A 27,397-nucleotide genomic window follows, 5' to 3' on the forward strand; every position below is an offset into this window, starting at 1 on the left:
TATTCATTTTTGCTAATATTTAAAAAATAAATATATGTAAAAAATTCAAAAACATAATCGAATTCCGCGTTATATACAGTATATACTTTACCGACACTAAGTACAACAAATCGTCGTCGGAGGCGCCACTTTACGGCAGTTGCGCGACTATCGCGCCGGAATCGTCCCCCCACTCCAGACGACCGTTTCCGCGAGCGTCGTTGTCTTGTATTTTAAATCTGAAAAACCGTTTGTATCTCCAGCAGGACGTGTGCGCGGGTGACTTTGTGCCAATGTTATTTCGTTGTTATTTTTGTGGAATGTGTTGATTTTTTGTTATATATGGGTGACACTTCGTACGGATTTTTTAACACTAATCTCAAGGTGGGTGCAATTCGCAAAATTTCATATTTCTCTTTGTTTTGAGTAACCTGTGCGTATTCTCCGTTATGGGGTTCCATACAAATACAAGTAATCGAGTTTTTATGACTGAAAACGTTAACGCTCCGTTGTAATGTCAGTAGTGTGATGTTGTCTTGTTTTCAGACTGATAAATGTTGAAAAGTTTTGATTATTTTTGTATAGCATCGGAAGCTTTTTCGGTTTTCCAAAACACTTCCAGAAAACGAGTTCAGACCTGCACAGGATAACAGCTGAGTTTTCCCCTGTTTACTGCAAGCATAGGGGAGGCTAACGTTTTTTGTCAATTTGTATTTGAGCTTGTAGAGAGTGCTAATTTAGTGTTGTCTACCTCGTGAATGATTACCTCTTATCTAAAAATGTTATAAATAAACAAATTGAAAATTGTAATTTCAGATGAATAGTACTAGCGGGACTCAGTCATCGGAGAATGAGTCGCTGAGAGGGGACATGTCCTACCTTTATGGTAGAGACCCAAGTATTTTAGCTTATTCACAAAGACCATTCCCTTCTCAAGATTCAAAAAAAAATTTAATGAACCTGCTGGAGGAAGAAGATGAGTCTGTTGTCGATGCAGATGAGAAAACCTCGTCACTTTCCAGCTCAGCAGCAATCGATCAAACCATTAAAGTATTTCTGCGCATGAAACCTTTTCCCCATAAAATGAAAATTACAAAGGAGCAATCGGAGGCCTACTCTATTTTAAATCCAACCACATTGCAAACTAAAATGCCTTCTCTAGAGCATAATACCAGTTGTTTGAAGAAAATTAAGACCAATGATATGGTATGCAGAGAGTTTATATTTACTCAGACGTTTGGACCGGATACCACGCAATTGCAGTTGTTTGATCAAGCTGTGAAACCGCAAATGGTTGACTTCTTAGCTGGTAAAAATTCTGTGGTGATGAGTTACGGTAAGATATTTTCATTGTTCAGATGTTTCAATAGTCTGTAATGTAAGAAATTAAATGAAACCATCTTTTTTTCCAGGTACTACCAATTCTGGAAAAACATACACTCTGCAAGGAACCCCTGAATCGCCTGGGCTCATCCCTCGTGGTATCGAGTTTGTCTTTAGCAATATCACTCCACGAGCCATGCCCTCTTATAAACCAGTAAATCAATGCGATGTAATTCATTTAAATCATCATGATCGTGTTCAAGAGACTGAGTTGAAACTGAAATTACTAACTTTTAATCCAGCTGATAAAATTATGTATGTAAATACTTACAAGCAAATGCAAAGATTGCTTCATGCAGAATCACCCATTAGACCTAGTCATAATTATAACGCGCAATACTCTGTATGGGTATCGTTTGCGGAAATTTATAACGAAACTATTTACGATCTTTTGTGGACTGACTGCCAGAAAAAACGACCAGCACTTAAGTTGGCATCAGATGGCAAAGGTAGAGCCTTTATAAAAGGTTTAAAAAACGTCTGTGTGAATACGGGAGCTGAAGCTTATCAAGTATTGATGGCTGGGCAGTACAATTTGAAAGTTGCTGCAACTGCTTTGAACTCTAGAAGTTCGAGGTCACACTGCATATTTACCATCAAATTATTAAAGTACAGAACTGAAAATGATCCTTATTCGGTAGAAGTTAGCACGTGCGTATCACAATTTTGTATAATAAGCTATGTTACATTTTATTATTTTTCATACGTAAATTTTGATCATATTTTCAGGTTTGCATTCTGTGATTTGGCGGGTTCAGAACGTCTTAAAAAGACTCTAAACGTTGGCGAACGATTAAAGGAGGCTCAAAACATTAACACAAGCTTGCTTGTTTTGGGAAGGTGCTTAAAAACTATTTATGAGTCTCAGTGCTCCGCAAATAAGAAAATCGAGTCGATAGGACCTTTCAGAGAGTCCAAATTGACGAGGCTGTTTCAAAGAGCTTTGTCAGGAAAAGAGCAAATATCTATGATTGTTAACGTTAATCCAGTACCTAATCTGTATGTAGAAACACAAAACGTTCTGAATTTCTCTGCTATTGCCAAAAAGATTGTGATTGAGCCAATCGAAACCATAAAGAGAAGGCGTTCGCACTCGAGATTTTCTCGTTTGTGTACTCAAAGTATGAAGACTGATCTAGATTGGGAAAATACGGAGCTTGAAGACATGACAGAAGCATGTATGTATTACTCTACAATTATTCAAATAAAGTATAGTTATCGTTTTTTACTGATACTTTATTTCTTAAATAGCTGAGGATTGTCTGGAAGAAGAATCTGATATGCTTGAAAACGATCAAGAAGCCTATGAAGATTTGCTGACTGAGAATGAACTTTTAAAGAAAGAGATTAAAGAGCTAAAAGCTTCCGCGTTAACGAGGGATATGCAAACGCGACAGGAAATGACAGACATGTATTCAGAAATTATGAAAAAACTTGAAGCTGATTGGAAGTAAGTCGACGTTTTAATTTTTGTATGTTACAGTTAAATTTTTCCACCTTACTTAAATTAAAATTTTCTATTACAAATCAGGAACCGTTTAATTGATTTAGAAGAACAACAGGAAGATTTACGTGAGCTAGCTGTAGAACGCATTGAATTATTTTATAAAGAAAAGCTAAGTCAATTAAACGTTCGAAAGCGATCTCGTCCATCAATGGATGGAGATGAAGAAGACGATGACCAGAAACTATTGCAAGATCTAGAAGTCGAAAATACTCGTCTTATCGCAAAGATGGAAACAATGAAGAAATCTATTCGTGCTTTAAAACAAATGAAAGAAGAAGTAGAAACAACAAAAACCAAAATTTCTTTTGAACTTGCCGTCGCCAAAGAAGAAGCTAAAAGGGCTAACGAAATGTTCCTAGCTGCACAGAAAAGCATTAATTCAGGAGATGATGTTTCTGCTACCTACATTGAGGAGTTGAACGAGATTATAAAGAAAAAAGATGATAGGATAAAGGTAAGTTTTGATATATCTTTCGGATTAATGACATAGTGTTTACTTAGTACATGGAATTAATAAATGTTTTAGACTATGAAAACTTTTTTGAATGAGGCCAAAGAAGAGTATATATCTATTACTGATCAAGCTCAGAAGCTTGAAGAACAATTGAAAGAACGAGACGAACTATTGGTCGAAAATTCAGAACAGATTCGCGATTTAGAAGAACAACTCAGCCAGGCCAATGCATATTCGGCAGAGCAAAATAAAGTCATTGAAAATCTGGAAGAAGAACTGGATCAACTAAACAAAAAACTTATTGAAACTGAAGAAAAAGCACGAATTGCATCCGAGCAAATGCAATCCGTAGATGCTACAGAAATTAATAAGAAAGACGTAAGCAGTCTTTGTTTTAGTTACTAATTTTACATTTTTTTTAAAGATTGTTAAAATTTTTTATTGATTTTAAAGGAACCGGAAACTGAAGTCGTGAATGATGAATTGGACAAGACTAAAGCTTTGCTTGAAGAAATGAAACTTAGATTAGAATTGTCCGAAAATGACAATATACAACTGAAAGAAAAACTAAACCAACGTGTAACTGAAATTCAGTTATTGAAGAATAATCTTGATACAACAAAGAATCAATTAGATAAACTTACAGAGAAGGTCGATAGTTTAACTATTGACGATAAGTCGGAAGAAGAAACTCCAAATGAACAGCGAAATATCGAGACAGCTGAACAAGAAACGCAGACAGAAAAGATCGATTCTCCGGTCAAATATATAAAGAAAGAAACAGCTCCTGTTATGGCGAATATTAGTTTGCAAACTATTGAATTTGAAGACCCAAAAGTCGAAACGGAAGAGCTGTCTCTGCAAACTTCTTTAGAGGTAGAGTAATCTATTCAATTTTATAAAAGAGTTTCGATGATTCGTATGTATAAATTAATTTTTTTTTTTTTGCAGATAATTTCTATGGAAGTTTTTGACGAATTAAAGAAGCAATATGAAGAATTGCAAAAAACATTAGAAGGTTGTAAATTTGATAAATCAGAAGCACAGAAACAATTTGAAGAGATCATCAAAGACTTACAAACTCAAATTAATGTATTAGCTGCTCAAGAAATGGAAAAATCTGAGAAGATTTCTACTTTACAAAAGGGTAAGATTCTGATTTATGTGTTGAAGTACTAAATATATTTACCATTTATAATAAACGTATTTTTTCTAATATAGAGTTGGATCAGATAGTTAAGGATTCTGAAAAGGATAAGGCAGAGTTACAAGCGCTAGTAACTGCTCAAGATGATAAAGATAGAATTTTCATGGATGAGATGGCAAAGAGTCTCGCACAAGAACAGGAAAAAGATAACGAAATCTCTAGTTTACAGAAAGGTAAAGTAAAAAACATGTATCTATAAATTACGCATCGTAGCTTTTCTTTAAATTTATTTGCTTATTATTATATAGAAATGAAAAAGTTAATAACGTCCAACGATGAAATGGCTAAGAAAATGGAAGTAGAAATGAAAGTGGTATTGAAAGATCTCACATCTACAAAAACTAAACTTGCTGATACAGAAGAAAAACTCAGAAAAGTAGAGAAAGATTACATGCAGGTGATTCATATTCTTGAAATGAAAATAAGTACTCTTGATAATAAGGTTTTGGAAAAACAAGGAGAAAATGAAAAATTAAAACTCAGAGTCGAAGAGTACAAAAAGAGTTTAATAGATAGAGAGCACGAAATGGATGTATTTACGCGAAACAGAAATACAACCGTGGAGAAGTACGAAAAGTTGGTAAAATCTCAAAACGAGGAATTAGATCGAATGAGGAGAGAGGTAAAGGATATGACAAAATAATATATTGAATCTGAACATTCATGTTTTAATTTTTGTATATTTTCTTGATTCGTTAGATTACAAGGTTACAAGACTTGTTACAAGAAGTGAAAGAAAATGCAGTATATCCAACTCCACGCAAAGGAAGTACAAAAAAATCGAGGTGTAATGTGAGAGAAGAAAAAAAGAAGGTAAAAAAAATCGTCACCAACTATTGATCGATTGATCAAGTTATGTTATGTTAGTAACCGCTAATTATATATATTTGTAGGCGAAGAATGCAGAGACGGATGCAACCGATATGACTTCAGAAGACGATCACGATGAAAATCTGAAATCAAGTCGCAAGGGTAAAAAAGAGTTTCTCAGTCCTACCACAGATAACATTCCGATAATAGAATTGTCGGGTTCCGAATCTAAGTAAGTCTGCAAATATGTTATTGTGTTGAAATTGATTTTATTTTTCATTCTGGCATATTAATAAAAATAAATTATTTACAGAAAGTCAGTCAAAAGTGCCAGCAAAGATCCTCCAACCAGTACACGGCGAACTAGAAAGAAGAAGTTGTTTACCAATTTAGATGAGTCGTTCGTGGATATAGAAGCAGGCGATGTAAGTATATATTAATGTTCGACACATTCATTTACAAAATTAGTAAAAAATTTAATAAAATAATTTAATTTTGCAGCCTTCTCCTTGTCCGACTCGGAGTTTACGAAATAGAAGGAAATAAGTGATAGATAGCTTTATGTACAGATTATCTGCAAATATCTTGCAATCTATTTTTATTCTTAAATCGTAAGTATTTCGCAGAATGTAAATAATCACTCGAGTAAGCTATTTTTTAAACGATTGTTGACACTGTGTTATTTTATAGACTTAAGTTTCAAAATGCTAGTATTATATAGTTACATGGCATACAAATTATTATAGTTTTAAGTTTTAAAAGTATAAGTTTTATACGTTTTTTAATGTTAGAGTATGTTAAGAATTCTTGCAACATAAAGAAATCAGTGAAAAAAAAAACGTCATTCGAAACAGTGTTTAAATAATTTTATAATCATTTAATTAGCAAATCAAGTAAACCGTCGTTTATCACATTGTCGGTTTTTTTAACTAAATAATTTTAACAAATACTTTCTAAGAATGCTTTCTCCATTTCTTTTTTTTTTTTTTTTTTTTTTTTTTTGCTTCAACGATAACCACCAACCAATAATATTTCCAAACAGTAAACAAATGTATAAAATATTCAACAATTGCGCAACGAAGCATTCCCGAAAATGGGTAAACGTTGAGATATGTATTTACAACCTTTCAAAAGAAAGCGTTGGTCTAACCTAGCTTAATATTGGTAATCGTGCCACGCACTAAAACTCAATAAGTAATACTGATATGCACACGAGTATAGTCAGTCGCTGCGAAAATTCATCTCTGTTAACAGAACAACAATCAATCTTTGTGCACGATATGCGTTTCAAATCGAACTCACAGTTCACGCGGTGAATACTGACACGAGATATGTAATACCGTTTAAATTATTGTCATTCGAATTTTTTAAACAGCCAATTTTTTTCCAGATCAAAAAACGCGCTCCGACGCATTACATGCGAGGAGCGTTATCAAGTGCGAGATATGCATATAAAATATATACACGCTTTGTACATGATCGTTTGCAAAAGTTGAGCTCTTGCGAGTGTACGTTTATGAGTAAGAACATCCTCGAAAGACTTCAGAACGTAGAACCACAGTTGCTATAGACACGGGGACAGTGCTTTTGAGCGACTATGGCGTAGGGGACCTTACTGCCTACCCGGACGACTTCCGTGGCGCTGAGCTTGTTCCAGACGTGGATGGCCCTGGCCTCCTGAATCAACCGCATCGTTTCGTTGAAGTCCTGCGCGCTGAAGTAACGCCGCCACTCTTTGTAGAATATCGGATAGAAGGCGGAGGGCGGGAAGACCCGGAATCCACTGCATCGACTCGACGTCATGTCTTTCGCCTGAAAAGAGCCGTGTTTCGGTCAGTTAGCTGCAGTATTAGCTGTTCGGGCGAAAGAGGCGATTAGCTCTGCATCGAGGCATTCCAAAAGGGTGCATCTTACGGGACGTGGACAGGCACAAAAGGGAGCTTCGAGCGTGATTTTAAACAAACAATTTTGCAACAGCTCTGCGTGTGTCATCGACTTACGTGCTCGACTGCGCAGAACTTTTGCAGCGTTCTCGTGATGACGCCGGGTCCATTGTTTCCCCAGAGGTTGCCGCGAAAGTTTCTCATAAGGTCGCGCAGGCAGGCGTTGGCTACTCGTCGGCCTAGACCTGTTGCGCCGAAGCCGATCACACCCGCTGCTACGTCCATCCAGTCCTCGGCACCCGCGAAGTCCGTCAGATCTTCCAGAGACCTGCAACGTTGCGCATATTACGTTTTTTCATTATGTAATGTTCTAATGTCGGTCGTTTGGTCGATGAACTGCATTGTTGAGCTATCGAGCCGTTCCTCCGTTTGCGCGATTTGAATTGGAACGAATGCGCCCCGACCTGTTGTATGCGCGGTGACTCTACTTTTAAATCGATGACGATACTTCATTTATGTGTCCTGTCGCGCCGTCAATTTGAATATTGAAAGTCGACTTTCAGTAATGTGTCCGTTAAAAAATGTACCACGAATATAATTACCAGCAGCACGAGAGAAAATTAACCCCTTTTCAGCGCATCGATCCGCAAAAGCGTCAAGCAGGCATTGGAAAAAATGACAGCAATTTCGCAACACGTAAACGCACTCGAAAGAATCATCGACGCGACCGTTTCTTCACGCAGCGTGCATTACAAGCCCGGAGTAGTAGGCATCAATAATCCAAGTGGCTAGCTAAACGCCGGCTTCCGTTTCCGGCCCGGAGGCCGACGATCGATCAGCCGTGAAATAATGTAATTCTGCATGATCTTTCGAGCTTTGCTCTCCTTCTACTTATCTAATCTAGCGAAGACGAGGGTAATTGCGGCCTCTTTGCTGATAAGCGTTTCGCGACTATGTAACTATACATGTAAGAGCAAAGCGACATTATGAGTGCTGACGCGTACCTAATTACTTTTGCCATTATTGCGACGGCTTCGATCGACTGTAAGACAATGACGAGTTGCGTTCTTTTTTTGTACTCTGTATGCGGCGGCTTTTCTGTTTCCGACACTTTTATATATCCGTTATCATCGATCGCGTAATGTGTGTAACGACCACTGCAGAGCCGAATTCGCGTAGGCAGTTCAGGAATAATTGCGGCGAGTTTAAACATTAAACGAGTCTAAATCAAGTTACCCGAGCAGGCCTGCAGTTCGTAAACGATCGAAACGGCTCCTTTTGTCCGCGGCAATCAGTCAATCAACCCAAACAAAAGGCGAGAGTCTCACGTGGTAACGACGACGTCGAGGTCCAGATAGACTCCGCCGAATTTCCACAAAGTGAGGTACCTCATGATGTCGGACATGTGGCTTCTCGGCCAGTGGCTGCTTCCCAGTATGCCACTGGCGTACCACTGCTCTATCGGGCTGTCCCTGACGTACTCGTCGACCTGGACCCTCATGACCCGGACGTTCCGATAGCTCTGAAGCACGAGGTCGACGAGTCGAGCCGTTCGATTGGACGGCGGCGAGGGGGACAGGAAGAGCAGATTCACCGACGTACTCGGGTTCATCCGCGCGGCCGACTCGACCGCGCAGGCTTGTCGGCAGTTGAGCTCCGATCGGCCCGACTCGAAGCACGAGGTCTCGTGGAAGAATATGTTCTTACCGGAGGCGAGTCTTATGCGCTCTGGAGCAGAAGCGAAATGTTAATTTGAATTTAAGCGTGTACGTATAAATGTTATTCGCGCGCGCAGCGAATAAGCGTTGCACGATTTTCGATAAGAGTTGGAGAAGCGCAGCTGCGATGGCTGATAAAGTGTATGTTCGCGCGTATTGTTTTAAAATTGTTAAACATGCGAACCATCATCGTCTTTGTGCAACGCTCTTGCTTCCAGCAAACGGCCGTTTATTCGTTTTACGAATAATCCTACGCTCGCGCGAAAATTGCAACACCTGATGTGACCCCTTTAAAAAAGCGATAAAACAACCGTACCCTTGGGAGTGTTGAACTCGGGAAAGCTGTCCCTCGTCGAAAGCTTCTCGTAGCAGGACACGTCCATATCGGCGGACTGGCCCATCATCGGCAACTGCATACTCCTGAGGATCTCGTCGTTGGTCAGAAGAACGAACAGAAAGACCATCAGGAAAAAAAGTATCACCGCGGCGAACCTCTTCTTCATCTTCATGTTACAGTATTATCTATCACTCTTCTTCTTATATTTGCCATCAGCCGGTGTTACGCCTCCTCCTCATCTTGCGCTAGAGAGTGTAAAGTCTCCCTCGGCGTCGATATGTCATTATACTGCAAGCTCTATCACACATCTGCGGATGCACATTTCATCGCGTCCGCGACAACGAGCAGACTGCGGAGAGCCTCGTCGCTGCATCGTGTTCCGTGAGTCATGGCTGTGCACTGTGTACGCGCACGGCTATAGTTGCGAAATAATAATGGCAATTGATTTTTCTTTTCGCGCTGGAGATCTAGCGCTCGCTTACTTATTTACCGCCGTGCAGTCCTGCTCGCCGCGGAGCCGCTGTGCTGGTAGTGTGCAGGTACAGGTGTGTATTTAACGACATGTCGTCTTTATTTATTGCTGCTGTAACGTTGATACTAACGATAGCCTTGATATGTTTCAGTCTCGTCAGCCACCGCCGAAGACCGTCCGGAGGATCGGCCGCATCTTCAAACTTGCCGCGCGACGCTGTCAACCCCTTCGAGCGAGTAGCCCAATGCAACGAGCTTTAATGTCTACAGCAAGCTCGACTCTCCGTAGCAGCCGCAGCAGCCGGATCGATATTTGCATCGCAGCAGTTGGCGAAAACCGACCGGCTGTCTAGCATCCCTCGAAAGCTCGCTTCCTCCGCGCACTACTTGTCGGCTGCTCTACGCTCCTCGGCTTTGTTTTAGCTGTGCATCCACTGCATACACAGCCGCGACGAGGAGAGCTACTGCTGACAGCAGCACAGGTGGACTACTCGCTCGACGCGAGTCTTGCTACTGACTGCAGCAGAGCGAGAGAGATGCGGATAGGCGAGCGCCTGCGTCCTTCGCTCCGCCGCAGTTGCAAAAGTGTATGTACGTGTGCAGCGTATACTCGCATAGTTGTATAGCGCGTTCTCTGCGATTCTATAGATAGATCCCCGCCTCCGAACCGTATCTAACGCGCGAAGGTGGAGGAGTTGTGTAAGCTCTGCTGTGGCTGTGCTTCGCGCGCGGAGAGGGCTTGCTCGAGTATGAGACGGTGAAAGGTTGCACCGATGTGAAATTGTACAAATACCAAGGTAAATATAGTCGGCTCGCTGAACTCGCAGCTTCCAAGACTATTGGGATTTCGTCCCCCGATGACGAGTGCAGTGCGTGGCTTTTCAAGTCACTCCAAACAGTTTAAATACAATCTTCCCGCGCTGTAAAACTTAAATGCGAATCTGCCGCTTGTTCGAATGTGTACTCTAGTGCGAGCCTACGTGCAAAAGACCGCACCGTAACTGCGAGATACGATCGAGGTGAGCGCTACACGCGACGCGACGCATCGTGTGCAATATATAATACTCGCATACATATCGTGTAATTATAAGCCGCGGTAAACAAGCCCGACGCTTATGCGTAATTACGTTAATCAAGGGCTGGACTTTCATGCAACTTTTCTACGCGATTACCTGTTGATGATGAATTTTTCAACGATTAACAGTTAGTAGATTTATTGCTCTGATTGTGACGTTGAAGCATGATATTTTGTTTAAAATGATGACACCAGCTTGTATAGCTTGTGAAGCAAATGATCGTGATTAGCTTCACGCGTACTTACAGGACTGATAGGTGTGTTGTCGCAAGGAAGCGTGAAACAATATTGACCGACTCTCTTCTCGAGTTGAATGCGAAAGTCGAAATTATTTTTAAAAGAAAATTTTAAAGATGATTATTCCAAGCGCGTTTACATTCAACAGTCTTATTATTCGCGAGCCTAGCAGAATGATAGCGAATATAGGATTGTCTGTTACGTAAACACCAGTTAGCCTAGCGTTCCTAAGGTTGGAGTGCATTTTTTTCTGTTCCATTGGTTGCGACAATTAAGTAGTGCAAATACACGAACGGATACTGCGGTCGACCGCAACCGTTAGCTTCTCTGGTTCATGTGCAGTAATTAGAAAAATGTACAATTTAATTAGTACAGCGAATTGATTATCAAGCAATTTAAAAATAGCGCAATTGTGCAATCGTTTCAATTGAAGTTCACACGAGCTGCCGCTTTGTGGCGTGTGGCATCTGTCATGATTTACGCGGCTAATGCTTTTGACGCGCGCCGATGCTATCTTTTCACGAGGCTACACCTTGGCGCAATGATAAATGCTTTATTCATATGTTAAATTTTATAAGGGCTGCGATACGCAAAAGCTTACCGTTACTTGCAGGGTATGATCAAACTGTAATCTTGCATAAATGGGTAATGCTTGCATGTCGATTATTCAATCTGTTCGATTTATTTGAAGAAAAGGTATAGTATGCGTGCAGCTGTTCAGTCAATTGAAAACCTTATAAGGCCGGACGAGGACCTCAGCTGCTCCACGCTGGATTATTTTACTCGATCCATAGACAATTTTATATTTGCTTTCGAATATGCGCACTTTTTTCAAAGTCGAATCGTATAATAAAAAAACTTTTGGATGTTGTGCATTTATTTACAAAAGTTAGTTTGATAATTAGAATAACAAGTGCACGACAAAAGAGCATTGTTCTCTGACAGTGATTAGATTTACAAGGCTGGCGAAGGACGGTATGATTATTTTTTTCCGCTTTCGCGCCAATTCGCGCTTCGTCATTGGCAAATATAATGAAACTCAACGCAAAACTAACGCTTTCTAGTCTAAAAAACTTGTATTGTTCTGAGCAACTCCACTCGAGCAACGCGAAACATTATTTATTCTCAAAAGTCCGTAACCGCGCTCTTCACCTTGTTACAGCAAACTACTCGCGCGCAAACACCTGCCTTACCAACAGCGAAACCATGCCCACATCGCTCTCTATACCCAACCTCCGATCACCGTTGCCGCAACAGGCAACGCAGCTCTCACAGGCGGCTGCTGCTCCCTGGCGGCGAGTCGCTGGACTCTCCTCGGCGATACGCACGACGCCTACGCGAACTACGTCAGCAAGCCAATAGCGAGTACGGAGCTATGCCACTCTAGTACGCGGCTGGCGTTAACCGCACAGCGCAGAGAGACAGCCCCGCGCGCGCGCTGCACGTGTAGGTGCGGGCGACGCGACGACGACGACGACGACGATAAACAGTAGTGTAGTGGCCGCCGCAGGACCGACAGGAGAGTGTGTGTAACGCGGATAACATGGCGGCGCGACTCTCGTCCTAGTGTCTCGCATCCCCGGCTGTGTGAGTGTGAGTGTCTGTTGTTGTTGTGAGGACGTAGACAACAAAAGCGCGGAGCCGTTCACTCAGCAAGCGAGCGAACAGTGCCGTGTGCTGGCGCGCGCCTCTGTGAGTGCGCGAAAGGAGAAGCTGCCAACGGCTGCAGCAGCGTCGCCAGGATGTGGCAGGACCTGGACGGCTCGTCGGCCGTCACCGCGGCTGTTACATCGTCCACGCATCAGGTCGACCAGTTCGCCGGCACAGGCAAGGCTCTCCTTTTTCAGCTTCCTCGTCGCGAGTAACCTACGGGGAAACATTTTCTCTCTCGGCGAGTGTGATACATCGGAGATCAGAGAGAGGCTGATCTCGAAGGGCAAGTGTGCGCATGCGCGGGACTGCGTTCTCTCTCTCTCTCTCTCTCTCTCTCTCTCTCTGTCTACCTACGCGCTACGTCTACGGGATCCCATGCGCTCTCTCGCTCGTTCTCGTTATAAACAAAACGCCAGCCTCTTCGCCCTAGGCTCCTTCTCTCGCTGCTCTTATCCTAGATTCGCTCTCTCGGGGCTTATCTCCATAGGCGACCTTTAAATCCAATTCCGCGCGAGAGAGAAAGAGAGAAAATAGACGTGTTCGCGCCTATCGATCGGAGCAACAGCCGCTTCGGCATTTTTCGAATTCCCCGTGCGTACGAAGGGTGTTGTACCTTCTCTCCTCCTCCCAGCATCGGAATGTCGGTGTATGTGTGTGTGCGTTGTTATATCGATCCCGCGCACTTTTTTACGGCTCTGCGAGGGTATAACTAGCAGCGCACGGAAGTGCGGGGCCTATCCAGGTATTATTCGCGTTGTCGCGCGGCCCGTTCTTATTAGACCATTGAATGGGCGGCATTGTCGCACTCTCGCCGCGAGACGGGTTGAACGCACTGCAGCGCGGATTACAATGTGTGTATATAGCTATATAGGTATAGGCTCTGCGGCGTGCGATTCTCTCTTATTCGGGAGGTTAGGTGTGAGAGACGAAAATCTCTTTCGACGGGAGAGCGATAACGGTGCGAGCCTTATCTTGCGGCTTTGTGGTTTTTAGATTGGAAAGTCTTCGCGTTATCGATGCTTCGCCCCGCGGAGATATAATTGCAAAAGTCTCTCTCTCTCTCTCTCTGGAAACGGTGCGGAATAGTTGCTAAACTCGAGAGACTTCAAAGGCGCATCGCCGGAAGAATTTATGCTCCACTTTCGAGTAATATTTACACGCTCTTATTACGGACTTAAAAGATGTATTCGCACGTGGTGAATCATACACGCGCATACCTCGAACATGATCGTAACGAACGATTATACCCTCGGGTTTTTCCTGGAAAATTCATTTTCGCAGCTCGTACCAGGATCAAAGACGCGCGCTCTGTTATGAATGCGGCTTAAAATTGTTAACGACCTTTATTTATCGGCTTGTGTTTCCCTCGTAATTCGACGCAGTGTATCATAGCCGAGAACGCGGCTGTATTATAATATTGACCCGTCGCCTGTTAGCTGCGATCAAAATCTCTATCCCCTTTGTTCAGCCCTCGCTCGTACACGACATTATCGGAAAATCGGCCGTTAATGAGGCTAAAGCAACGCGTACGCCCACGCGCGATCGATAATATCCTCCGAACGATCGGGAGGAAAGAAGAAGTTTAATTAGGAAACGAGAGAGTAGTGGCTTCTGTATTTCACCGCATCGAGTGAACTATGCGAAAGTTTCTCGTTTGTTTCGAGGCGCGAGAGGGAGAGGAAAATTAATCAAGTCTTAATTAAGCCTGGAATTCGCGGAAATTGCATTTCCACGCAAGCAAGAGAGATTGTTGCCAAGTAATCCGCGCGCGCGGATTCGCGTCTCGAGTTTCGGCCCCAAATGTTTCCTGAATTTATGGCTCGATGGAATATTGATGATGATTTACATGATTTTCACGGGGAACGGGCGCACTTTTCCCTCTTCGGCTGATTGATAAAGGCGGTGCGTCTACTATAGCGTGTGTTATATCCCCCGGGGGAGACGCATGTCCTCGATAATTCAGAGGACGTCCGGATGTATGGGATATATTTACGTCGACGTCGAAGTGGTATATATATTCCATTATCGCATGCGCGATTGAAAATTTTTTCCGCATGATACGGGTAATATAAGAGGATATTTTTATAAATATTCAATAAAACCGCGCACGGCTCTTTTATCTCGTTACAAAACGCGCAAACGCGGCACTCTCTCTCTCTCTCTCTCTCTCTCTCTCTCTCTCTCTCTTTCTCTCGTATCGTGTTCCACTGGGCGAGAGACAATTTAATCCGAAACGCCGATACGGATCTGGATGATAATATTGTGAATTCCGGCGTTTCGATTAAAGCGGGCTTCGTTCTCCAAATAAAAAACAAATTCGATTATAAAATTCGCACAGAAGAAAACACCCTATCCCTTTTCGCTTCTCTAATCCACTTTAAAGGGCCTACTGCGGTAGAGAGCTCAGATTCAACCGGTAGCTGCTCGCACGCATTTTTTTCACCCTTTCACGCGGTATACACAAGTAGAATCACGCAAGAGTTACGTTGCTCCTCGATTAACGAGCGCACAGTGCACTGTCCCTTTGCGCACGAAAAGGAGGAGCAGCTGTTCGCGCTTATGCGAGCGAGGAGTCTGACAGATGTAACAAGTGCTCGACTACGCGCCTTATGGAAACACATGTATGCGGAGACACCTTCGCATCAGCTGTTTTCGGTTCCCATGCCTCGAACGCCCTGTATATATTATACGCGCAATTAATTCACGAGCGTTTACCCCGAAACAAAAGCACGAGTCATCGTAATTCGCGTCAGAAAAAGACAAAAAAAAAGCAACACAAGGGAACTCACGCGCCTAACTGTATTACCCGATCTGCCGGAGGCCTGACTGTCAATCGCGACTACGGTATTCCGCGTCGATCGATTACCTTAAACGATCATTTCTCTCCGCGAAGATGTAACCATCGCCGATCCAAGTCCTCCTCCGTTATTACGAAAGGGCATCACTCGGCTCCCGATTACACACCTTCATTCGCACGCGAGCCGGCCATAGAACTGTATATTACGGTGTATAGCGTCGAGGGGGGGGGGGGGGGATCGCAATGAAGGAAGGGTATAATACCGCTCGAATTACGTAAGTCATCGCTCGCGCGCACGGCAGCGGCGAAGACGCGCACTTACGGGGAAAAAAAGAGCCGACGTTGTTACGGTATCGGCATTACGTCGGGCAGCTTCTGCCGGCGCTCCGCTTTCCCCCCGCGGAGCGATGTTATTTCCTCGGGTATGAAGAGACTCGTACTCTGCTGATTTCGCGCGGTTGGGGCTATATACTACGTGTGTGTACCGTTGCCATTTACTCGCTTTCCGTCAATTTGGTTATGCAAAGCAAACTGTACGCGCGGCTCTGTGCTCGGCTTTGTTCGTCGACTAAAGTGTCTTTCAAGGATTATTCAATCAGACGAAGCCAAGGCTTTAATTAACTCCTCTAATAAAAAAAGTGCACATGACGTACGCAGACATGCAGGGCTCGTTGTCGTTGTCGGCGACAAGGGCACGTTTCACGCTCTGCAGGCTGTAACGTTTTTTTTCTTCCGAGCTGCGTCGAGAGAGCTGTACATAAATCGGTTTTCACTATAATTATACAATGGCGCTCTGAACCGATTCGGCTGTTTAGAGAGCGGGTTTACAGCACTGCTCGTCGTAAATCACACCGGCGCGGATATTATAAAACTATAGTATAAGACAAAAGTCGTCGACCGAGTAAATCATTAAAATTCCAGTGATTAAAATGCAAATCGGGAAATTCATGAGCGTCAAATTGCGGATCTTAACGCGCTAAGGGCACGTGATCGTAAATCATTATATATATGAGAGGTACACTCTCTATACGCTGAGGGAGAGGATATCTCCGAAAAACAAAAAGGTCTAGTCCCGTTATCGTTACAAATTTTCTCCCGCGCGGCGCGCTTTCCCCCGACAAAATCGCCAATTAAACGGCTATCCTCGGAACAATTACCCGCGTGTACCACCCTGCGCGCGACATACAGACAGACGACGACGTCGGAGCTAATCCTGTATCACGATACGCGATGCACAGAGTGTATATAGGGGAGAGTCGACTCTATTTTTAGAACCGTCTATAACACACTCATCCTATACGCGCGTGTATAGGCCAAATTGAGCGTAATGAGAAGTCCCTTCTTCTCTCTCTCTCTCTTCGGTGTTCCGATGCGCCTCTTTCGGGGGTAATGGCAGCTCGTCGTCGCCGTCGTCGGTTGATTGCCGCAGTGCGCCGACCGCCTCTGTTCCGTTATTGGTTTTCCATTGTCGCATATCCCGTATGGATTGGGGGCCAACTGGATTTTTATTATTATTCGAGGGAGCAACGCGATACTTGGCCAGACCGCGATGTGGGTTATGCGGAAATGCTCGTACTTTCTGAGAGAGAGAGAGAGAGAAGGATATGAATTTTTTTACGCTCGTTGGAGAATTCATTTCGTGCGTCGCGTTGTGTCGATGGTTGGATTTTAGAATGATTATTTTTTACGGAGATTACACCGATGCATACATCTCTCAAGGGAGCCTCGGAGGGTCGAGATTTATAAATATAAATTAGGCTGGCTAATTTCGGGGAAGATGCTTATCGAGATTGATGAATAATTTCATGAGCTCGGGGATCGACCGCTATACGTCTTACATTATTAGCTGTCCTTTAATCGGCCTCTCTTTCCTCTGTTGCAGAATTGACACCCGAACAGCAGAAGCTCCTGATCGACATCCGGAGGAAAAAGTCGGAGTTGCTGCTCGAAATACAGGTAAGCCCCTCCGTAAATAAAACAAACAAGAATCTTGCAGAGACGCAAACATCCCAAAAGTAGGTCACAGTCCTCGCACTAACGAAATCAGGCAATTGCAGCCAAGCTCATCCCGCATTGACCCCATCGACCTACGCGCTTATACTATACGTGCTTTGCCCATCACCGCGACATTCCACCAAGACTTTTTTTCTCTCTCTCTCTCTTTCGCTCCGCGATCGTTATCGAGGTTATCTTGTATGTCGCTCCTCTATACGAACCTGCAGCTCTGAACCGCAGCGTCAAAGTGATCTCATTCGTCGCGCGCGTTGACTCAGTGCTCCGATGGCAATTGCTCGATCGACCCGTGCGCGAGTTCGCTAACCTCCGCCTAACTAGTTCCTATACGTATCTCCCAACTTGCGGAGGATATATTGTAGCCTCTCGGCGAATTTTCATCGGTCCGCAGTTTGTCTCTCTGGCTGGCCGATGAAAAATTACACCGACGATGATTACCTCTCAGGCTTTGTGCATGCAAATGATCTCCTGGGGAAGATTCACGGGCCAGTTTTCGGCGGATCGCTGTTTACGCCGATAGAAGCATTCGCTTCGCTATTATCGAGTATAAACAGTCAATAACCGTCAATAAAAAGCGCAGCACGATACAGGCTCTCTTATCGCACTCTCGCCGCGCACACATTCGATATTTTCACGAAGACAGCTATAGCTCTCTCAAGCCCCTGCGCGTGTTGTCGTGCCAGCCGCAAGTTCCACGACACGAACCCTCGAGCACTCGAGCCTGCAGAGGGAAACACACAGGCGCGACCAATTCGCTCTCCATGGTTTCCGGGGGCCCTCGGCTTTATTGCGCCGCCGGCTCGTTTACCTATTCCAACAGCAGCCGCAGCAGCAGCAGCAGCAGGCAGGTGCCCCACCCTCTGCTTCCTTCCTTCCTCTCTCTGCTACTGGTATACGTCCACTTCTCCCCCAGCTACTCGCGCCCCAAGCTGAATTCTCTCTCTTGCAAGACGGGGAAATGCACGAGGGGAGAAGGAAACTTTTCCCATAGGCTTTTCTTTATTTCGTTCTCCGACTTATACTGTGCGCGTGTGTGTGTGTGTCTCTGGGCTCTTTGTTGCTGCGAGTTGTTAATGCGTGTGGCACCTTTCTTGTGGGATACGAGCACGACGGCGCTACTGCTGCAGCTATATTGATTGATCCCTTTTACAGTGCGTTTTCCTTGCGTAATCTCGCCCGAGGGGTGGAAAAACAGGTCCTCTGTATATAGGTGTACGCACGCATTGTAGCTGATATTGCACTCTTTGGGGCAGGCATTCCGAGCACGTATACCGCGAGAGACAGGGGGAATATGCGTTTACTCCAAGAGAACTCGGAGAAAGTGTGATAAAAAACAGCCTCGCGACGACGACAATATGCCCGGAGAGCAGTCGACTTTTTTCTCGGGCTCAAGAATCGATAGTGTCCACGAGACGAAGACCAATGACTGCACACAGGCCAAGTTTTTCTCCAAAAGAGCCATCTACGGAGAAAGTCTATTCTTGTATCTCATACGGATCCTTTTCGGAGTGCAGGTGTCCAGCGCCCATTGTTGCGGCCTTTTTGCAGCTTCTTTCAAAGTGTCTATGCTGTATTGTGATACAGAGTTTCTAAAAACATTGCGTATACGGTTGTTCGAGCGTAATTTGCATATAATGTACATCTGGTAAACCTTCCAGTCCAGAGACATTAATAAGCTTGTGTAATCGACATTGACTCAGTTGTGTGTGTGTGTGTGTGTGTGTGTGTGTGTGTATGAGTAATTACGCAAACGGATCCGATTTGCGCACGAGGCTTAATCTTTCTATTTGTTACACATTATACGAGCCCGGAAAGTGTAACAATTTTCGGTTGATCACTGATTCACGGGAGAAACTTTTACGATATACCAGATCCAAGCGGATCGCTCGAGTAGTGATCAAGGAATTAAGCCCCATCAAGTGTCATTGGTAACGCGATATTACACACACTATACTCTCTGTACTGCGGTGAAATCGATGACTATCTCAACGTTCGCAGTGTGTACATGGAGCTTATCAGTTGGCAAAATTGAAAGCGATTCCGCGGAAAACAATGAAAATGTGACGCATACTCGCGAGGATGATCGCAGCGGCGGAGTTTCGGTGAGTCACCGCGAATACCGTTTAATTTTTCGAATGATGGAGGAGTATTATGCCGCGACCTACAGACCTGATTAAATAATTCTTGCACCGATGATACTGGTCGATAAAGCTTTATTCGCGTCAACGCAAAAATAAATCTCCTATATAAATAAAGCCCCCAGCAGCATCGACTCGCTCTCAATAATCGCGAAGGTTGTCACGAGAAGAATCTCCTCTCTCATCGCGCAGCTCAGCCATCAGATACTCCCCCCCAACGAGTCCTATCGACACATCGAGCGCATAAATCAGCGCGAGCGAAATAATAATATTCCCTCTGCAGTGACTCTCTGCACCGTACCGTTCACCTCCCAAGGTTCCTGCTCTCGCCTCTCTGGCCAGCAGCCACACGGTTTCTCCGCTGCATCACATACACACAAAACGGATCTTCCACCGAGATTCTTCTCTCTCTCCCTTTCAAGCCTGCTGAGCTGCAGAGCGAGGCATACTTATAAAACACACACACAGAGAGAAGAGAATCGCGCGCGCGAGTGGACTCGAAAAACTCGTGTCGCCGCTCTATTTTTAGGCTCCGGTGTGTGCGCGGGTGTGTATAATGCACGTCGGCTGTCTCGCTGCTGTGCTGAGTTGTGTGAGCCGACGGGAGTACGTAGCGCGAAAAAAAGCCAGGGCGCGCCGGTATTCTGCGGAGCCGGATGGCGGATATAATGCGAGAGAGTATGAATTGTTAGGAATCCCCCCTCTCTCTCTCTCTCTCTCTGCTTCCGCTTGTTTTTCTACCTTCTCTCGGCTAATGCAGCATCTTTGTTCGCAGCTATACCTATACGATAGCGGAGGTTTTCTTCTCTCTCTTGATGTGCGGAAGAAAGTATTTTATACGCGGAGATTTGGATTTGTGGGTCAGTTGGGAAATTACGAGGGTGATGGGGCGGTTTCGACATGCAGCGGTTTTATCGAGATTGATGCCGAGAGAGAGAGAGAGAGAGGTGGTTTGTTTATTTTCGTCGCTCGCTCGATAGTTCGTTGCATTGCAGAGCTCTGCCGGATCGGTCGGGAGCGAGCCGAGTTGTCTCGTTTCTTTTGTAACAGATGGAACCACTTGTTAGACAGTCGGCGCGAGCGACGTCACTTTCGGGGAGAGCAGTCGACGTGGGTTCGTTTCTCTGCTATTCCTGTCGGGGTCTGCTTTACCGACGCTCTGAACTTGGAACATTATCATCGTGCAGTGTGTTTTTGCGATAATGACGCTCGGACTGAATATTGTCGGTTGATAACTGCGAAAAAATTCTTCTTTTACGAGAGCTTGACGTTTCGTGCAACTGTAGCATCTGATTGAAAACTGAACTTTCAAAGGGTTTTCATTCAATTCTCCGAACTACAAACCCTCTTATCGAGCGAACGTATACAGCTCTTGAAAAGGACGTATTTCAAAACGTCCCGAAAAACAAAGCACCGCGTGACACAGAAAACTCTCCTTATCAGCTGCTGTGTTCTCCAAAAAGTCTCAAAGAGAAAACATCGACCTACAAAGACGCCGAAGAAGCAGCTCGACCTATCGATTCCCGAGCCGTCGCATAAGAATTTTCCAATATCAGACGAAGCCGCGCCGCTTCGAGTGGAGAAAAAATATTTGAAAACCGCATAATCAAGGAATGAAGACGGCGCGATCGATGCCCTCTCCTAAAACGTTATATACACACATAAAATTTTTACATCATCTTGCCTCCCTCAAGGGAGCAGAGCAAACAATGCGTCAGCCTCTTTCTCTCGGCTTTAACGGCTGTCTCAATAATCGCCTCCTTATCTAACGACACGCGTTCGCCGCCGCCGCCGCCGCCACAAAAGAGCCCGAGGAATGCACGGGATGTACAGTGTGTCGCCTCTGCGATAAAGTCACTTCCTCCGCGACTCGCGTGCGGCAGCTGCTGATATTACAACAGCAGCGCCAGGATTACTCACGAGAGTTTCTCGCATCCTGTGCGCGACTCCGCTGTATACAGTCTCCTCTCGCTCCCTCTTTCGAACTCGTTTATTTTTACGATGAAAAATCCACATTTCGCCCCGCTTTTGAACAATGACGCGCCTTTGAAATTTCTCCTTGGCTGATGCAGCCGCGTGCGTTGGACTAATAATAGGGAAATTTATTTTCAGTGTGTAATGCGCCTGCTCCGGACTTTGACATGCCCGCTGCGTTATTTTTCACTTTGTTTTTTTTTTTCGAGCCTTGAGGGGTTCTCTGCACCTCGATGAAATTCGCTTTATCCCGCGCGCGAGTGTGCGAGAGAGCAAATTATAACCGCAACGCGCGGCGGCGGTGAACGGGATTTCATTATTCTCTGCAGCGCCGCGGCCTTGGGAAAATTAATCCGATGGGAAGCTCGCGCGCGTGTTTAATTTAAAATCACACGGCCGTGAGTGATTTTGATAGCTGTGGAACGACCTTTTGAAAGCTTTCCTTTCAACGCTTGAATTGAATTTTTCGCTCATTAGCTCGAGTCTATAGAGTAAAATACGACTGGAGTGTGCGGCGGCAGCCATCGATTCCGAGAGACCGAATAGTCGACGAGCTGAATTTTCGCGAGAAATAAAATTCGTACTAAAGGTATTATGTGAGCGCCGCAGCGAAGCGTGCGAGACAGAGCCACTTATCGAGAGACTTTATCGAGCTTATAGCCCAACGATATTGACCCATTATTTCAAAGCGTGACATAATTACAATCGATTCGGAGAGATAAAAGACGCCCACCACGCGCGCGCACCGAATAATATATTTTCTCTGGGGCGGCGGCTCTCTGCCGAAAATTCAACGTCAGCAACGCCCATAGCAATTCCGTGCTTCTCGAGAGCACACGAGAGCACACACAATCATCTTACGTCAATATACACCCAGAGGGACGACAACGCGAGCCGTCTAGCGCTCACGTTTGTCCACACTCCCACGTGGACTCTAGTGCTATATTCGAAGAAAAGCTCTCCTCATTATAACGAACCCTCGCCAATTAACCCTCCGATAAATCTCCCTGAGCCCCCGTACACTGCACTCTCCGATAATCGATTTTTCAATACGAAATTAATCCCGTTGCGCACAGACAGCGAGTCCACTGCGCTTTTAATTCACTAATGCCTCCCAAGGGCCCACGTGCAGTTCCCGAACGGACGTTTTCGCTCGCGCACGCACTATTGTCCCTCCCCCCGAGCTGGCTTTATCTCAAGCTAATTGAGAAAATCCGTACATTACCGGGCGGAGACCGGAGTAGGTATACACACAGCCTAGGTCTGTTCGGCAGATGTCGTCGGCGGCGATCGCATTGTGTACAAACACGGACGGAGCTGCCATCGGTTTCGCGCGCGCAGTCGTATACCGGTCAGTCATCGGCACGACGACGGAGCGGCGCGCGCGCACAGCTGGGCCGCAGACGACGGGGTTCTGTTGACAGAACCGAGGCTTTTTCCTTCCTTTTCTTTTTTATTTAAGTGGGAGACGCTTGGAGGGGGCCGAGTGCTCGGGCCGCCTCGAGAGAGCTGAAATCGCGTTTTTATCGGCGGCAGCAATAATCGCCGATCGGTTCGGCTGACGCGACGCTTGTTTCGATTCGGTATACTGCGCGTGTGGCTTATGAGTGTATATAACGGACGATGTTGTTCTGTGTCTTCGGCGTGTATCTGCTCGGAATTTTCTCGAGGTTCCTGGGCGTCTGCAGGTCTCTGGTGCCGTGCTTGAAGTTCACTGGATCGTACGACATCAAGCAGATTATACAGATCAATAAGGTATGGTCTCGATTGAATAACTCGCGCGTGTGTAGTGTATACTTTTGCTATGTTTGCTTCGAACGATGCGAAAAGCTCGCAACGAGTTTCCTATACTATACACACGAGACTTTATCGTCGATTCTTTACGAGGCAATCCCTATTAACGCTACTGCACAGCTCCCCGTTAAAAACCGATTGTTATTGTGAAGCACCGCGTCGTAAAAAGCGCAAACAAAAGCGCGCGCTCCTTCCTCTTCCTATACCAGCCGAAAAGCGCCTCTGTCTCGCATTTTTTTTTTAATCCGACAGAGTGCTCGAGCAAAAACCGTGTCAGTAGGTGTGTGCATTCTTTCGCAATTTCGTTTTCGTTCGCGCATTACAGAGCTCGTTAGTGTATCGCATATGACAAAATTTCATCCTCTCAGCGCGAGTGAGCTGGCTTAAATTTTCGCGATTCTTGGGAATAGAAAAGGGATGATTTATGCAAAGAATGCACACTTTTGTATGCGCCAGCTGACAAGTTGGATATAAATCACATCGCGAGATAGAAGACGCCCCTCCGCTTCCAGTGTATATAGCTGTATCGAGCATCGGAATCTCTCGGATCCCGAGAAAAATGAGTTTTCTGCGATTGATCCTGGACACGAGAGCTGCGCACATACTCACACACACACACACACAGAGTAAATAGAAATCACGCGAGTGTGCGGAGAGCGTCTCTATTCATGATCGATATCAAGGAGCCGGTGTGCAGTGTATGTGTGTACTGTATAGCGTATAGACTCGTGTACGGGCTCGAGTGGCACATAAATCCCGGCTGCCATAATGAACGAGCTGGACGAGAGCTTTTTTTACGTCTCCCTCTTTCATTCTCGATAAACGAGATTTTCCCTTTTTCCGAGAGGCCATCGGCGTATGTGGACGACGATCGTGTTTCTCTCTTTCCCTCAAGAGAGTGAGATGGGATTGCGTATTATTTTTTTCGACGCGACACGTAGTGTGCTTTTGGAGACGAGAAAGCAGTGTGAGTCTGTAAGTGGTTTGATTTTTCTGGGAAAACATTTGTTTTTCTCGCTTCCCTTACGCCTTGAACGGCTGTACACATATACCGTCAATCATATCGTTGTTCGAGAGGACTATTCCTCGCTCGATCAAAAATAAACGATGGTTACGTCGATTTTCGATCGTAATGTACAACAATCAACGCACGCCGCCGCGCGATTCCAAACAAAAGAGTTTTTTCTCTCTCTCTCTCTCTCTCTCTGATATAAACCGTCACGCGACAAACGCGAGCGAGTAGCTTCCGCGTGCCACAAGCGCAGCCAATTAGCGGCTGTGTGGCGGGGGCGTCGCGAGAGAGCAAAACTTGGCCGCGCGAGAAACGCCAACGAAATTTCGCGTGTCCGACGATGCCCCCCGCGTTGTTATAAATTATTGTTGATACGCGTGTTCGGCGTTCTAAATGAGGCCGCATTTGCGCGCTGGCCTGCGACTGTTAATTTTCCTTCGAAAAGCTGTATGGAATTCGATTTTAACGAAGCGAATGATAAACGTTTATACTTCTCTTTTCTGTTACAGGTGGGTTGAGTACCAGCGGTAAATACGCGCGATTTTCCCGTCCTCGTGAGTGTAAACCATTCTATTTACGTTTGAAACTGTCGAAAGCGGGCGAAAGTTTTTCGAATCAGCGGCAGTTTCGAATTTTTTTCTATCGATTCAGCCGAACTGCACACGCACAGCATCGCGAAATCCGTTTGACGCCCAACTTTCTCTAGCTCATAAAGTTAATTATCAAACGGAATACTTTATATCACGTGCTCGTGATTTCCGAGCGGATGCTTTATTTATACGTTTGAGAAAAAAAAATAAGTCCTCGATTCGAAGGGTGAAAGACGAACGAAAAAAGTACACATTCACACGCGTCCAGGACGACGGCACTTTTCGGAGCAGGAAATTCTCCGATAAGAGCCTCGAAGTCGAACTTTTTAATCAAACTTCGGAAACGAGTAAGCTCCTTGGACGTTATTTTTTCGCGTATACACACGCACGTTTACGCGACGGCGGCCGTTCGACACTTGATAGCGTACGCTTCCCTTTTATTTTCGCCCCGCCGACGACGGGAAAGAATTTGCAAGTTAAATTTATATCCACCTCCGGCGCGTAATTAGAGGCCGGCGTTCGTGATCTGAAACGCTTCTCAAATATTTAAACAATGGTCACGCGCGGCGCTGCTTTGTGTTTTTATGTGTACTTACGAAGCGGCTTGTATTTTTCCTTTATGAAGACTTTATGCCGTATTTACGACCGTAAAACCGCCTTATTATTTCATAGTCTAGCCTGTAATTGATAGACCTCATTACATCCAGGCCATAACTCGATGTACGGCCGATGCAATCAAAGTCTTCTTTTATTTTCGGATGACAGTGTGTGCGTATTATCACACGTCGTAATCGAGTTATATTCTCGAGGGAGATAAGGCGCGCTTATCGATCGGCGAAAATTCCCTCTCAAAGAGGCAGAGCTCCTCCCATTGCGCAACGCTCATCTATCAAAACTACAATCGCATGAATATATCGCGCGCGAGCATCTCGCCTAACGACTCTGCGCTATCTCGCGCGAAAAGTCATAAAGGCCAGCTATATAGCACCGGCAGCGGCACCTCGCGAGACATACATAATCCAGATATCTCGAGGCGGAGACACGAGAGGACTGTACATTCTCAAGTCTCCGTCCCCAAAAAGCTCCTCGAGGGTCGAGCCGCACATGCAATATAGACACGGACACTCCCCCGGTGGTATAGACCGCACTGGCCCTCCGGAAAAGACGCTTTCAAGTAGTGTGCGATCTGAAAGACGAGCTTAGAGGCCAAAGTCAAAAGGATCTCTCTCTCTCTCTCTCTCTCGTGTGCGGTCGAAGCATGTCAGTAGGTCTGGCTCTATTCAGCGGCGACGAGAAAAGCGCCTGTATCCGCGAGCTGCGAGTTTTACGAGCTGCTATACGTCAATGGATACCAGAGAGGCTCGTGTGCGATGCACTCTTGAGAGGTCAGGGTGACCGGCACTCATGAGGTGCTCTATGCTCTCTCAGGTTTGTTTATGCCCTGCGAGATCGTTTTTTCCCCTCAGTTTTATATACGCGCGGATTTTCGTGGAATTAAAACCGCTAATAGGAATGAACGCAGCTCCGGGTGCGATGAAAAATTTTACGCAGTTGCGGTGGAAGATTTCGCGAATTAAATTTGAGTTCGCGCGCTGCTGCAGTTTACGAGCTACGAAATATTTCGAGATGAGAATTCATGCTTTTTACGGCTGCTGCCTTTCGAGCTGTTTCAAAAAATTTTAATTAATAAAAGACTGCGCACTAGCGGATTATCCATTTTTTAACTGCCCTCGCAGAGCAATTGAGTTTCACAACCTCACACGTACGCTCAACAAACACTTTTGGGTCATCATTTCACGTCGAGGGGCTTTTCATACACACCGAGAGCCTATATCGTATTTCGTTTACGTGCGATTAAAGCGCACAACGGGCAAGGGGTTGCACCCATACTATACCACGACGATAATGAAATATTCATTATCGTCGAGAGCCAGCGCGAGCAGAAGTGTTTTATATAGGCTGATGGGCTTTCGTGTAATCAAACAGTGTTTGCGCGCCGGCATTACGCCAGATGGCGGTTCGCGAAAGGGCGCTTTATAGGCCAGAGGATTAAACACTGATTCTTCGAGCTGTTGGCTCAGCTCGAGGGTGGAAACTCGTTCGCCGATAAAAAAAAAACACAGCAAAAAGCTATATCCAAAACATTCGTGTAAATCATCGTCCAGCCGGAAAAAACATCGAGCGCACGCGCGCGCGCATTATCTCTCATCGCGCGGGCTTCCTCCTGCCCATAAAAAAAGCTCGAAGATACACAACACATCGACCGGTCGGCGTCTGCTCGCGACGCGTCGCGTGGCCTCTTGCACGCACGCGAATTATAATTAGAGTATACACCTCTCGCGGCCGATCGAGCGCGAGTAATTTG

The 27,397-nt window shown here is 45.1% G+C and overlaps 3 protein-coding genes across 6 annotated transcripts in view; 2 read left to right on the forward strand and 1 right to left on the reverse strand.

Annotated features, from left to right (window-relative positions):
* Positions 1-206: 206 nt before the first annotated feature.
* On the forward strand, positions 207-6,186 carry LOC100115522 (kinesin A). The gene is made up of 15 exons (XM_008216050.4): positions 207-363; positions 796-1,315; positions 1,392-2,013; positions 2,092-2,540; positions 2,614-2,812; positions 2,894-3,323; positions 3,396-3,701; positions 3,777-4,199; positions 4,275-4,470; positions 4,545-4,703; positions 4,779-5,152; positions 5,230-5,343; positions 5,424-5,572; positions 5,654-5,765; positions 5,842-6,186. Exons 1-15 carry the CDS (start codon positions 322-324, stop codon positions 5,884-5,886), a joined length of 4,140 nt encoding a protein of 1,379 aa, XP_008214272.1. The 5' UTR covers positions 207-321; the 3' UTR covers positions 5,887-6,186.
* Positions 5,590-10,749, reverse strand: LOC100115564 (lactosylceramide 4-alpha-galactosyltransferase). 2 transcript variants are annotated; one of them, XM_001600203.6, is made up of 4 exons: positions 9,258-10,749; positions 8,552-8,951; positions 7,341-7,551; positions 5,590-7,152 (listed from the first exon to the last, which is right to left on the reverse strand). In XM_001600203.6, exons 1-4 carry the CDS (start codon positions 9,448-9,450, stop codon positions 6,883-6,885), a joined length of 1,074 nt encoding a protein of 357 aa, XP_001600253.1. In that variant the 5' UTR covers positions 9,451-10,749; the 3' UTR covers positions 5,590-6,882. The 2 variants fall into 2 exon arrangements, with proteins under 2 accessions (XP_001600253.1, XP_031782665.1); XM_031926805.2 differs by having other exon boundaries at positions 5,947-7,152; positions 8,612-8,951; positions 9,258-10,747.
* Positions 10,750-10,892: 143 nt separating this feature from the next.
* Positions 10,893-27,397, forward strand: part of LOC100115603 (cytohesin-1) — a 49,190-nt gene continuing 32,685 nt past the window's right edge. For 2 of the 3 annotated variants that reach the window (XM_032598683.1, XM_031926802.2), the window contains exons 1-2: positions 10,893-12,888; positions 17,394-17,467. In XM_032598683.1, coding sequence (XP_032454574.1) covers positions 12,804-12,888; positions 17,394-17,467 — 159 coding nt within the window. In that variant the 5' untranslated portion in view covers positions 10,893-12,803. Of the gene's footprint in view, positions 12,889-17,393; positions 17,468-23,018; positions 23,392-27,397 lie in introns of those variants that run through there. The other variant, XM_031926804.2, reaches the window with a different exon arrangement.

Source organism: Nasonia vitripennis, chromosome 3 (genome assembly GCF_009193385.2).
Source record: "Nasonia vitripennis strain AsymCx chromosome 3, Nvit_psr_1.1, whole genome shotgun sequence".
In the NCBI taxonomy this organism is placed as follows: Eukaryota; Metazoa; Arthropoda; class Insecta; order Hymenoptera; family Pteromalidae; genus Nasonia; species Nasonia vitripennis.

Excerpts from the sequence above, each read along its gene's own strand:
- LOC100115564 (XM_001600203.6), bottom strand. The coding sequence starts at position 9,450 with ATGAAGATGAAGAAGAGGTTCGCCGCGGTGATACTTTTTTTCCTGATG. Across the intron at positions 8,952-9,257 it reads CGAGTTCAACACTCCCAAGG|AGCGCATAAGACTCGCCTCC; the intron begins GTACGGTTGTTT and ends CTTCTGCTCCAG. Across the intron at positions 7,153-7,340 it reads AGTTCTGCGCAGTCGAGCAC|GCGAAAGACATGACGTCGAG; the intron begins GTAAGTCGATGA and ends GGCTCTTTTCAG.
- LOC100115522 (XM_008216050.4), top strand. The coding sequence starts at position 322 with ATGGGTGACACTTCGTACGGATTTTTTAACACTAATCTCAAG. Across the intron at positions 2,014-2,091 it reads TATTCGGTAGAAGTTAGCAC|GTTTGCATTCTGTGATTTGG; the intron begins GTGCGTATCACA and ends TCATATTTTCAG. Across the intron at positions 5,153-5,229 it reads TAGATCGAATGAGGAGAGAG|ATTACAAGGTTACAAGACTT; the intron begins GTAAAGGATATG and ends TTGATTCGTTAG.